This window comes from Cladophialophora carrionii (genome assembly GCF_000365165.1).
Source record: "Cladophialophora carrionii CBS 160.54 unplaced genomic scaffold supercont1.6, whole genome shotgun sequence".
NCBI lineage: Eukaryota > Fungi > Ascomycota > Eurotiomycetes > Chaetothyriales > Herpotrichiellaceae > Cladophialophora > Cladophialophora carrionii.
Window position 1 is genome coordinate 2,023,625 of NW_008481831.1, and position 12,846 is coordinate 2,036,470.

Genomic DNA, 12,846 nt, shown 5'->3' on the forward strand with positions numbered 1-12,846 from the left:
TACAAATACGCCCCAGGTTCCAACACTCCATCTCCTCCGGCAAAATTGGTGCCTGACCTCCAGGAGACCTTGACATACTCATACGCGACTCGGAAGAATCTCTCAAGATGTCGTCGAAGCATTTCATTGACGACCCAACTCATCTCGTCCAGACTTCCCTCTCCGCCCTGACTCTGCTCAATCCCTCCGTCGCCTTCGATGCACAGAACAGAATCGTGTACCGCAGGCCGACCAAGGAGTTAACAGAGAATCCGAAGGTCTCAATTATCACAGGTGGAGGCTCGGGCCATGAACCGGTAAGACTCCGCACAATACGACTGTGCCGTGCCTCGTTTAGACCGACGCCGCCGGGGCACGAGACACGATGCATACCAACCGCACACAACGAGAAGAACAACTAACAGAGTATAACGCAGGCATTCGCGGGTTTCGTCGGCAAAGGCTTCGTGACCGCTGCCGTCGCTGGCACGATCTTCGCGAGCCCCTCCGCAGAACAAGTGCGCCGCGCCGCCCTCACCCGAGTCCCCACAGAAAAAGGGGTTGCCATCGTGACGTTCAACTATACTGGTGATGTCCTGAACTTCGGTATGGCGGCTGAAAAGGCCAAAGCCGCCGGCGTTGACACCGAATTCTACGCCATTGGTGACGATGTCGGCGTGGGCCGAGAAAAAGGTGGTAAAGTCGGCAGGAGAGGGATTGGTGGCTCGATACTCGTGCTCAAGATGATAGGAGCTTTGGCCGAAGCCGGTGGGAGCCTGAAGGAGGTGTACGCGCTTACCAAGCAAGTGGCAGGCAACCTCGTGTCTGTCGGAGCATCAATGGAGCATGTCCACGTGCCTGGGCGAGACAAGCCCAACTCCGACGAGATCATCCCAACCGAAGAGATCGAAGTTGGCATGGGTATACACAATGAACCGGGCAGTCACCGTGTGTCAGCGACGTTGCCCGAACTCATCAAGACGATGCTAGCACAGATGTTGGACCCCAACGACAAGGACAGACATTACGTCGACATCACGAAGGACGACAAGACCGTGCTTCTGATAAACAACCTGGGCGGTGTCAGCAATCTGGAAATCGGGGGAATCGTGGCAGAGGTCCACAAGCAGCTGAAGGAAGACTATGGCATCGTCCCCGTGCGAGTCATCGCAGGTACCTTCATTACCTCTCTGAACGGTCTGGGCTTCTCAGCATCTGTTCTCAAGCTAGAAGACACCGGTCTCGGACCCGGCAAGTCGATGCTTGAACTCCTCGACGCCCCAGCCGAGGCATTTGGCTGGGCTGCCGCCACTCGAACCGAAACCTGGAATGCCGACAATTCGGCCACTGCAGAAGGCCAGCCACCAGTAACAGCTGAGGGCCAATCGTCCAATCTGAAACTTGATCCCCAGCAAGCTCACAAGGTTCTCAAGGCCGGTCTCGACAAGATGATTGCCGCTGAGGGAGATGTCACCAAGTACGACACAATCATTGGGGATGGCGACTGTGGTATCGGCTTAAAGAGAGGTGCCGAGGCCGTGCTCAAAGAACTGTCTTCGGGTGATGTCCCTTCAGACGCCGTCGCTTTTGTCAACAAGATCGTACCGGTGGTCGAGAATACCATGGACGGCACGTCTGGTGCTATCTATGCCATCTTCCTCAATGCACTGGCGCACGGTCTCAGAGAACAAGACACTGGATCACCAACAGACGTCGATGCAAAGACTTGGGCAGCAGCATTGAAGTCAAGTCTTCAGGCGCTGGGCAAATATACACCTGCAGTGCCAGGTGACAGGACGTTAATGGATGCGTTGGTGCCTTTTGTTGACACTCTCAGCAGCACCGGCGATGTCAAGAAGGCGGCTGAGGCCGCCAAGGAGGGAGCAGAGAAGACGAAAAGCATGAAAGCCAGTTTGGGCAGAGCCGTCTATGTCGGTGCGGAGGATGAATGGATGGGCAAGATTCCCGACCCAGGCGCCTGGGGCTTGCAAGAGTTTTTGGTTGGACTGGCTGGTGCCGCTAGCTAAGTGGCGTCCTGTATCCTCAGGCTGCAGAGAGACGGCCAATATTGCTGCTGTGCTGAGTTAGGCAGCAGTCTGCCCCAGATAAAATAGGAAAATTCCGTATTCGAAGCGAACCTGGGTATCGGTAATTTTTGCCATCCCCTCCTACGCCGGCCTGAAACTGGGGCCTGCGCCCGAAATGTAGTCCTTCCAAGTAAAACTGCCCAGACGCCACACTTGGACCTTGCGCGGTCGCCGTTTCGCGACCGCAAGGAGGCCGCCATGAGTGATGCTGTGACCGTAGCAATCTGCCGGCAAGCCCGTGCACATTCGCAGTCGGAATCCAGCAGTGCAAGCCACCATGGCCTACACGGGGATCAACTCAACTCAGCAGCACTAAGATGACGCTGTCGCCCCTCAAGAACATTTTACTGATGAATCTGTCCTTGTTGACACCCTTTCCACCTCCTTTGCCCTTTTCCGTCCACATCTCCTTCACGTTTTCCAGAACCATGTTGCAGTGACGGTCAAATGCTTTTACTCGAGCCAGCAATTTGCGATTGTTTCGACATGAAATCAGCACTTGGGTGTGTGTGCGAGTTGCGGTCATGAGAATGGAGAGCGGCCCGGTCGACAATTCGTGGGCTTCGACCAGGGAGACTTCATATTCACTACACCGAAGCGTGGAAGTTAGTTTGACCTCGAACAATACATGACTCCATTGGGGTGTGATGGCAATAGATGGATGTAGGAGACGGAGATGAAAGTGCTATGCATTGATGATAGGATGATGGCGCAGTATAGGTCGTGCGCCGAGGAAGTCGCGGTGTGGGCGGAGAGCGGAGCGGAATCGCGTGCAGGTGGGTGGGCGGAGTGTTTGTTGTGATGGCGGGTGCGAGGGGGGAGAAGTGCATCAAGTTGAGGGGAGCGGGGAGTTCCACATACGTTAATTCGTTTCTCGGCTTATTGAGCAGATCTCTATTGTCGAAGAACACCAAGGGTCAGCAAATTGGCTTCAGCGTGGAGGTGGCCACCACGGCAGGTTACTCCGGAGATAAGCACAGGTCAGGGACAGGGGTATGAGTCAGAGAATGGACGTACTGTATTTTGGAGGCTTCCATGGTCGTAGCAGAAATACTTAAAGAGTCTCGATTCCCTGTCCAAAAGGTATTGAAATTCCTCGATTCTCAAAAACGCTTTGGAGGCCTGGCGAGACGGTCGGCCGACCTTCCTGTTCCGGAACGCGGATATTACTAGCCTGCGAGTGGCACACAGGGTACGTCATCCGCGCCACGCTGCGCCTGGCACCCACCTGGGGCACCAGCCTCCGAAGCCTTGCATACACGCGTTTGGGCCAGCGCGTCCACGGCCATTGAAGGTACCTTTCAACCTTTCGTTCCCTCGCTTGAAACTCACCCTCTTTCTCTCCTTCTGTTGTCTTTCCTTCCTCTGCCGCCATTCGACTGGCATCTCTTTGTGTTTGTTCATGCATTAAAAGCTTCTCGACGTATGCTAGGAAACTACATTAGCTGCTTTACCAAGCTTGAAGCAACATCAACGAACCACACGACCAATCCCAGTACTGACACTCATAACACTCAGTTATACCTCCTTTGATCTCTCAACGCGATGAGACCCTCTTCGTAAACCTCTTGCTCACAACACCAGCTTCCCTGCGCCTGGGTAGCTTCGCGTCGCGCCTGCAGTCGCTGTCATGGCGACCTCTCCAGCTGAGGGCGTCTCGATACGAACGATCCGACTGAAAGTGCTATACACCTTCGATTCTGAGCAAAAAGATAATCACCTTGCACGTTGGCCACAGCCTTTGGACGTGCAGACCGCCTTCATCGACGAAGTAAACCAGATTGGTGTGGTCGACCTGCGGACGTGCCTGGAAGCTGTGACAACTGCCAGTCCCGAGCTCACGACCTTCACCGAGAATGACTACACGATCTATGCTTATGACTACTCGGAACCTGACACTCCTTTGGTGGGACAAGGCATGCTGTCGAAAACACTCAACGGCCAAAGTCCGAGCGCAGAGGCGGATGGCGAAACGATGGTCACAGGCAGAATCACCAAGAATGTGATGGGCCTGTTCTCGAGGAACGCACAGGAGACTTTGGAGGTGAAGCTCCGACTTACACCCGTCAGCACATTTGGCCAGGCGAGATATCGTTCAGGAAGTGTCTGTTCACAAGATGGAGTCAGACCCCAATGGACCAACAGCGCATCGTCGCAGTCCTTGCAGAGATCGGCGTCACCGATGGATACCACAGGCTTGGAAACAATGCAGCGAGTACTGAGTGGTGAGAGTGCGGGAATAGGGAGCAGACCTGGCACGCCCACTGGAAGCCAAACCTGCAACCCTGCTGCAAGAGGCCAGCAGTCGCGCCCCGGTTCACGCGCAGGCACACGTCAGCCACCCCGGAGCAGACGTGACTCGTTCAACTCGGGATACTACAGCGGGGATGAGGTTGTCGATGAATGTCCGGCAAGGAAGAGGGCCAAGACCACCAAGGTGGATTGGCCTTCAAAGTCCAACCTGAATATTGAACGACAACCTGAGTCGCTTCGGGTGGCAGCGAGCATTGCCTCGAGCGTTCGACTTCATCGCCCTATTGCTGTAAACCCCACCACAGGCCTCCAGGCTGGTGCCTCAGGTGACGAACCAGTGAGACCGCCTACGCCTGTGCCTGCCACGAAGACAGCCAAACCTCGTGGTAGACCCCGGAAGCACCCGCTTCCTAGCAATCTGGCTCAAGGTCACCAGATCAGAGACTCATCTCCGGCTCCAAGTCTGGCACCCCAATCCGAGCTTCTGACTGTGCCCATCGCTTCTCCAGAAGATACACGAGCCCGAAGTATCGAAAGCACACCTGCGAACCTCCCCTCCTCACCGCCTGTCATGCCGGACTTCCCCCAACCAGCGATTACTAGTCCTGCACTCCCTCCTGTGCACATAGGTCCAGATCACGACTCAGGTTTCATGAGTGGCAATCTCGAGGATATGTTTGGAGAAGATCAATTGCTGCAGTTCGACGACTTCATTTTAGACAAGCCCGAAGATCAAGGTGGGAACGACTCTGGTCAAGAGCAGCAGTCTAGGCATCAGGATGAGCAGTACCCTTCGGTCTTCGAAGACGGCAACGATGCTGAAGAGTCGCAAGTCCCGAAGACGTTGTACAACACAATGCCACCACCTCTTCCCGTCGCCTCAAAACCCTTGACAAGGGCACAGTCGTACACACCAGCACCTGCCCCAAGAGTCAGTATGTCGTCTCCACGATTAGCTCCAGCACCTATTCCAAGAGCTCGGCAAATCCAGGAAGAACAGCGTGATCAGCTACGGAAGATCGCGCCAGCACCACCTATGTTAAACAGTGATCCAGCTCCCAGAACCCTACAACGGGCGCAGACATGGGCACCCGATAGTGACATACCCATGTCTGACGCTCCGATCGGCGAAGAGACTAAAAACAAGACGGCTTCAAAGAAGAAAGTCGGTAAAGAGTTGACCAAGGCAAGACTCGAGAATGCCATCGCAAATGGCCAGATGCCTCCATTTTGTGACAATTGTGGGGCGATAGAGACTCCGGCCTGGCGACGAGCTTTTGCAAAGATCTTCAATTCTGGCTGGGACGACGTCGAGACTTCATTGAGCTATGGTGAATGCTGCTTCAAGGAACCTATCGACCACAATGAAGACGGGACTGTAAAGACTTTCCGAGGCTTCAAAGTAGAGAAGCGGGCAGGAGATGGCGATGACTGGGTTGCAATCACTTTATGCAATCGTGAGTAATTCCGGCGAACCTTGTTATGCTGCTGACATATTCCAGCCTGTGGCTTGTGGTTCCACAAGCAGAAGTGCCCTCGACCGGCTACCAAATGGCAGAAAAAAGATCCGAATGCGAAGCGCAAGCGCAAGCGAAATCCTCCTAAGAACCCAGCAAAGGCGAACGGCGACCCTCATCCCAAGACCGATGACCAAAGCCCTCCTAGCGATGATTCTTCTCCGGGCGACTCAGCTACCGAAGCTCCAGATGCGGAAGAAAACGAGGCCGAAGTCCAACGAACTGCGAGTGTCAACGTGGAAGAGGGCGAACCGCAGCTACCTCCAATGCCACAGCCTTTTCGCGCCAACAGTACCGACCTCGGGCCTAGAGGATTACCACGCACTCGTCATCATACCTCTGGGAGGGAAGTTCAGTCAAGCCCTACCCGTGGCCACGGGTCAGAAGATGCTCCTATCGAGGTGGATCTGACGCCCAAGCCTGTGCGAAGACAACTCTTCCCGTCACCTGACAAGATGCGACTTTGCTCCGATCCCGGCCCGCAGAGAGAACCCACCATGATCAAGAACCCTCTGCCGGCGTTTGTACGAAGGAGTCCTAGACTTAATAAGACTAGAGACGTCTTTGCGGGACCGACAGCAATCGTGGAAGTGGCAATTGATGGAAAGGAGAATGTGACCCCAGCTCCAGAAATCGTAGATGATGGTCTTGCGGACCTATTCGAGGATGACTCGGCGCATGTAGAACTTCCTCCTCCCACGACGCCAACGCCAAAAAGACGATCTGAGAGAATACTGTTGAAGACACCTCAACGTCAGTTTGGTGCACAGCTGTCTCCCAACGCCGAACAACTCCCCTTTCTTCGGACACCAAAGAATGGACTGGAGCATCCGGCGCTCGCAGCATTGCTCGGATCTGTCCAGAAGAATGTGCTCGAGATGACGCCCATATCTCGCTCTATCCATGAGGCCCTGACCAGTGACCAACCCATGGGGATGAAGTTCATGCCGACGGACTACATGACATTGCGAAGCGGTGGAAGGAAAGAGACGCCTAAAAAGTCGATCTCGTTTGACTTCCCTGACCTACCGTCTCTCAAGAACTCCTCCCCGGCTTCCGGTAACCAGCTCCCCGACTTTGGCTTGTCGGAAATGACAACGGGTCAACTGACAAGCGATATGATTGATCCATTTGCCAACAGTGCGATGCCTAGTTCGCCGCCTGTGGGGTTATTTGGCTACTTTGACGGTGTCGAGGTGGGCGAGAGCGTCAATGCCATGTGGGACAAATTTCTCGATCCCAATGGTGCTGAGTTGGTCGCAGACTCGGCATACCCAGACCCGGAAGGATTGGCTGTTGCAGACTCTGGAGCTCATGCTCTTCGAAGAAGCCCACGGCGCCAGAAGTCGGAATGAGGTGACGACGCGAACGGGATACTGCGACAACCATGCAGCAGAGCATGGATAATGGACGTTGGCCTGATCTTGAGGAAGCAATTTGTCCAACCATGGTGGTTGGGTATTGTGCAGCAGGTGCTTACGACATGTATGATACATTCAGATATGATCACTAGAGCTGGAGCGCCGAACATCGGGCTGTTGAGGCCCTCTGTTCCTGATGCAGGACAAAGCTCTAATGCTGAAATGAGATCGCTTGAGATCTCACACATGCGAGCTTCGAGGTTGTGGTCTGCTCGTCCCGTGGTTCGTTTACCCTGGTCCTGCATTGTCCCAGGGTCTCATCGACGAACCCTTGTTTCGGAGGACGTTTCTTAATCTCGTACTGTGATCCGTGTTTCGGCAGTGAACCAGACCACCCTTTGAGCCATGCATTAAACATCCGAGTGTCATCTCCATCAATAACCCCCCTCCATACCACCTTCTGATTCGCCGTAAAAGATATTCTTGTATCGATGCGTCACGTCCACGGCAGCCTCGAACAGTTTCATGTCTGGTAATTGACCTTGATCGTTGCGCGGCCACTCTGTGCTGCTTAGAACTCGTAGAGCCAACCCATGACCGCCATCCGCATTGGTGACCTTCCCAACGATCTCGTACATGGAGCCGACGGACAGGTGTGAGTCTCTGTTTGAGTAGAGTTAGTACTTTCAGGACACGTATGGGGGGCTGCAGATGGCAGGAGGCATTGTCCATACCTGGCCAGAAGAATTGTTACAGAGTCGGCACCACATGTCAGGGTTGCTTGGTCGCCGCTGACGTGGGAGATTGTGCCCAGCATACGGACCGTGTTGTGCGAGTTGGTGCCCGGGGCGAAGGCATGGAGGTGAGCGGGCAAGATTCGCGGTGTTGACATGGAATTCATCTTGAATGTTGTCGGCAAAGAGTTTGAAGCCAGGTGGTCGTTTGCGAGGGGATGTCGTTGGCGTCGACGGTACCGAATTGTGTGAGGCTCTGCGTAATGGTCCAGGTGTTTGCACCCTCCAAATGCCGCCTCTCGTGCCTCACGGGAAGTGCTTTACACGTGTCACGTTGGACGCGTCTGCGGGTCAGGTCTGTATGCTTCACCGTTGCCCTCGAACGCATTCCGGCGAGCTTCAGGCTCTCCAGGCTTCCCTGTGGTGCCGTGTTCGGGGCTAGAATATCGTCTAACTCCACCGGCGCTCGTCATTGACCATTCCGCAGGAGTTTAGATCCCGCATCCATCCCGCAGTATCGGCACCGTCAGTATCTCAATCATCTCACCGTCCTGCCTCTGACCGAATTGACAAGACGACTTAGATGACTACACCACGCAGGGGCAAAGCATCGGACCGAGGAACCACATCTCAACCCCGCTTCCATTCCTCTCCCAAGAGACCGGCCGTCACTGGCGAGGGAAGTCCCTCCACAAGGGCTGCAAAGAGGCAACGCATCTCGGTATCTGATCTGGTACAAGACGACTCGAATGAGAGGTCGCCGACCAGACAGGTTCCGAGAGGCGGTAAGAAAGGGGTCGACAAGATGCACTCCCCTAGCAGAGATGCATTCGCCAACATGTATGACTTCGGCCCTGCAAAAGTGATGAAGCAAGAGAACGTCAATGGCACACCTTCCCAACCACAGAATGGCAAACCCAAACCGGCTTTTGCAGCCCAGCGAATCCCTTTCAACCCTGCGCAAGGTCCAAAGAAATTGGTGGTGAAGAACCTTCGAGCTGCTCCTCGACTAGACACAAGGCTGTATTTCGAGAAGACGTGGGCAGAAGAAGACAAGGCGCTGGATGCAATCTTCGGTAATGAGAAGGATCCATACTCTCTAGAGGAGCTCTACAAGGGTGCCGAGAACACATGTCGGCATGGCCACAGTGCCGACCTCTACCACAATCTGTGCATCAAGTGTGAGACCCATCTCAACAATTTGAGAGACAAGATCAAGCGAGAAGAGGCAACTTCTTCCGACATTGATTGTCTCAAAACGTTTGTCAACGCCTGGCAGACGTGGCAGAGGCAGCTGCAGACCGTACGACAGATCTTTTTTTACATGGATCAGACCTATTGCCTGCGGTCTCCCGACAAAACGAGCATCTCACAAATGGGCTTGGCCCAGTTTCGCTCGACTCTTTTCCACGAACCTTTCATCAAGCAGAAGGTCCTTCAGGGCGTCATCACTCTGATGGATTCCGACCGGAAGGGAAACCTCGGTGAAAATGACCGAGGTCTTCTGCGGCAGTCTGTCGACTCTTTTCACGAATTGAGTACCTACACGAGCGACTTCGAGCCCATGTTCCTCGTGGCGACTGAGCAGTACTTCCGAAGCTGGCGAGAGGCAGAATCAGACAAAGCCTCGCTGGGTAACTACGTCAACAATTGTACCGAGCTCTTTGCACGGGAAATGGCCAGATGTGACTGGCTAACTCTGGATCGCAACACCCGGATCAAGATCTCCGAGCTATTCGACAGTGTGCTCGTCGAAGAGGAGGTCGAGACACTTTCCAATGATGACGGTATCCTTGATCTTCTGGAGGACGACAAGTTTGAAGAACTGGAGAGAGTCTACACCTTGCTACAACGCAAAGGACACGGCAGCTTGATCGTGCCATCTTTCAGCAAGTATGTGGAGACCGAAGGATCAGTGATCGTGTTTGACGAGAAGCGAGAGTCAGAGATGGTCATCCGACTGCTCGAATTCAAGCGAAGGCTCGATCATTACCTCAAGTATTCTTTCCACAAGAACGAGACGCTGGGGAATGCCTTGCACAAGGCGTTTGAGACATTCATCAACAAGACCAAGAAATCCCAGTCAAACTGGGACACGGACAATGCGAAACCCGGCGAAATGATCGCCAAGCACGTCGACCTCCTCCTCAAAGGCGGCGTCAAAGCAGTGCCTCGCCTGCAGGCTCAAAAACCTGACCCGTCAAAGCCGGACGAAGAGCATGATTTCGACGACAACCCTGCGGACGAAGATGCCGAAATAAACCAACATCTCTCCAACGCCCTCGACCTTTTCCGCTTCGTCCACGGCAAAGCTGTCTTCGAAGCCTTCTACAAGAAAGACCTGGCCCGCCGTTTGCTCATGGGCCGTAGCGCCTCCTTCGATGCTGAGCGAAACATGCTCACGCGCCTCAAGAATGAATGCGGCGCCGCCTTTACGCACAATCTCGAGTCTATGTTCAAGGACATGGACCTCGCACGGGAAGAAATGATGTCCTATAATCAGTTGCTTGACGACAGAGGCGGGAAGGAACCCGGCCTCCCCGATCTCCACGTAAACGTGCTCTCAGCGGCAGCATGGCCCACGTATCCAGACGTTGCCATAAACATTCCCCCACACATCGCCAAAGTCATGGCCTCGTTCGAAAAGCACTACAAGGCAAAACATTCGGGCCGCAAACTGACCTGGAAACACGCCCTGGCCCACTGCCATCTGCGCGCCAAATTCCCAAAGGGGAACAAGGAACTTGTGGTGTCGGGCTTTCAGGCGGTCGTGCTGTTACTATTCAACGACATCCCTTCTGACAAACATCTGACGTACGCCGAAATCAAAGCCAGCAGCGGCCTCGTCGACGCCGAACTGAAACGCACGCTCCAATCCCTCGCGTGCGCGAAATACCAAGTGCTCCGCAAACATCCGCGGGGCCGAGACGTCAGCGAGACCGACACCTTCACCTTTTCGCACACCTTTAGCGATGCCAAGATGCGCATCAAAATCAACCAGATCCAACTCAAAGAAACGAAGGAGGAGAACCGCGAAACGCACGTCCGAGTTGCAGCGGATCGGCACTATGAGACACAAGCCGCGATTGTGCGGATCATGAAATCTCGCAAAAAGATCGGACACAATGAATTGGTCGTTGAGGTTATCAAGGCGACCATGTCCCGCGGTGTGCTGGACCAGGCGGACATCAAGCGGAACATTGAAAAGTGAGTACCGCCTGTTGCTGTTTCCATTTGGTTTGGCCCACTTGGCTTTGGCGTAACGTACATCAATTATGGGAGTACTGACTCTTGCTGTGCAACTATACAGGCTCATCGAGAAGGATTACATGGAAAGGGAGGAAGGGAACACCTACTCGTACGTTGCTTGAGAACACAGGGCTGTCTATTGTACTGGAGTAGGCCAGCCTTGAGAGACAGAGAAGCGAGCAACTCGCCATGTCATTCACTCATCTTGCGTTTCGGTACTTTGCGGGCCCTCTTGAGTATCATGGACGTACAAGTGTCACGACATGGCGTAGATACGTGCTAAAGTAGATAGATATATCTGCGTGTGTGTCTGTATGTGTGTACCTATGATGAAGAGATGAATGCTGTCTACGGCCAACCTCCACAGAGCTTGGTTTCAAAGGGAGGTTGGATCGAAGCTGGTGACAGAAGGATGAAAGATGAAAGATGAAAGATAAAGTCTAGAGTCTAGCCACGATATCATCTGCCGTAATGAGCCGCGTTGAGTCGAGTCGAGTCGAGTCGAGCCGTGTTGAGCCGTGTTGAGCCGTGTTGAGCCGTGTTGAGCCGTGTTGAGCCGTGTTGAATCGAGTCGGGTCGAGTTGATGTGAGCTGAACTGAACTATACTGGGGCAAGATTTTCGAACCGACTGACTGGCCTCCGTCGGATGAGACGAGCAATACAGTACTATCAGGTATCTATCGGGGAAAACTCTACTCGCTGTACTTCTATAGGTGCTAGTTATCTACAGTGGACAATCTACGAGTTACATACGGGATACATGACTAGTAACACCGGGTCATACTCCAGGCGAGCAATCCGGCGAGGTCCGCATGTGTAATAGTAATAGTAATAGTATTAGCACCGACGGGATGGGATGGATGAAGTAGAAAAATAGTATCCTGCAACATAAGATTTTACGAGGTACTGTAGTCAGGTAGGTACATAGGTACATTAGGTGGGCAGGTGAGATACAATAGGTGGCTACAGTACAGAGGAGAGAGGGAATGGCTCTGGCTCTCATGCACGTACTCCGTATGTACTCCGTACACCGTACACCTACAGCACATCTACCTCGTGCGATTGCGATTGCGATTGCGATTACGCTTACGATTGTCCACGGGAGGCCGCTCCCCTACAGTACCTACAGTACAGTACTCCGTATATACCCACTACTTCTGCTGCCTCTTAACACACTCTGGTCAGTCGATCGATTGAAAGATTGGCTTGCGCTGCGCTACGCTGCGCTTAAAGCTATTGGCACAAGAGTAGGTACTGTATGGAGTACGATCTTGGGGATAAATACTATCGGAGCGCCCCGACGACGATAGCATGGAACCTCAGCATTCTGCGTTACTGCCAGAAAATCCTCACAAGCTAAAGGGCAGTACTCTAATCACGAGGAACTTGCAAGACCCTGACATAGATACATGGCTAGATACATTGTCCGGTCCAACACGTGTAGTTGCAGATGAAAACCACCCAGGCATGAACTGAACCCCAAGCGCTCTCCTTCAGCACTGACTGCTCACCGCTTGGTAGAGGTCTTCCGGGCAGCCTTGTAAGGGTTTCCTTCCAGTACCCCGAAATAGAACCCCCTAATTGACTCAACCCAATCCGCCGCATATTACCTCAGCTCTCATTCACAATGCAACTCAGGAGAGCTCGCGCTTCCGGCCCATGGCG

At 53.7% G+C, this 12,846-nt stretch overlaps 5 protein-coding genes across 5 annotated transcripts; 3 read left to right on the forward strand and 2 right to left on the reverse strand.

The window, feature by feature from the left end:
* Positions 1-107: 107 nt before the first annotated feature.
* On the forward strand, positions 108-2,006 carry G647_07697 (dihydroxyacetone kinase; the record flags this gene model as incomplete). The annotated part of the gene is made up of 2 exons (XM_008732010.1): positions 108-296; positions 417-2,006. The coding sequence occupies 2 exons, from the start codon at positions 108-110 to the stop codon at positions 2,004-2,006; spliced, it is 1,779 nt and encodes a 592-aa protein (XP_008730232.1).
* A 358-nt stretch (positions 2,007-2,364) lies between these two features.
* Positions 2,365-2,592, reverse strand: G647_07698 (small nuclear ribonucleoprotein Sm D2; the record flags this gene model as incomplete). Its single annotated transcript, XM_008732011.1, has 1 exon — positions 2,365-2,592. One exon carries the CDS (start codon positions 2,590-2,592, stop codon positions 2,365-2,367), a length of 228 nt encoding a protein of 75 aa, XP_008730233.1.
* Positions 2,593-3,696: 1,104 nt separating this feature from the next.
* On the forward strand, positions 3,697-7,191 carry G647_07699 (uncharacterized protein; the record flags this gene model as incomplete). The annotated part of the gene is made up of 2 exons (XM_008732012.1): positions 3,697-5,776; positions 5,822-7,191. 2 exons carry the CDS (start codon positions 3,697-3,699, stop codon positions 7,189-7,191), a joined length of 3,450 nt encoding a protein of 1,149 aa, XP_008730234.1.
* A 440-nt stretch (positions 7,192-7,631) lies between these two features.
* G647_07700 (uncharacterized protein) lies at positions 7,632-8,098 on the reverse strand (the record flags this gene model as incomplete). Its single annotated transcript, XM_008732013.1, has 2 exons — positions 7,632-7,860; positions 7,932-8,098. The coding sequence occupies 2 exons, from the start codon at positions 8,096-8,098 to the stop codon at positions 7,632-7,634; spliced, it is 396 nt and encodes a 131-aa protein (XP_008730235.1).
* A 416-nt stretch (positions 8,099-8,514) lies between these two features.
* G647_07701 (uncharacterized protein) lies at positions 8,515-11,142 on the forward strand (the record flags this gene model as incomplete). Its single annotated transcript, XM_008732014.1, has 1 exon — positions 8,515-11,142. One exon carries the CDS (start codon positions 8,515-8,517, stop codon positions 11,140-11,142), a length of 2,628 nt encoding a protein of 875 aa, XP_008730236.1.
* Positions 11,143-12,846: the final 1,704 nt, after the last annotated feature.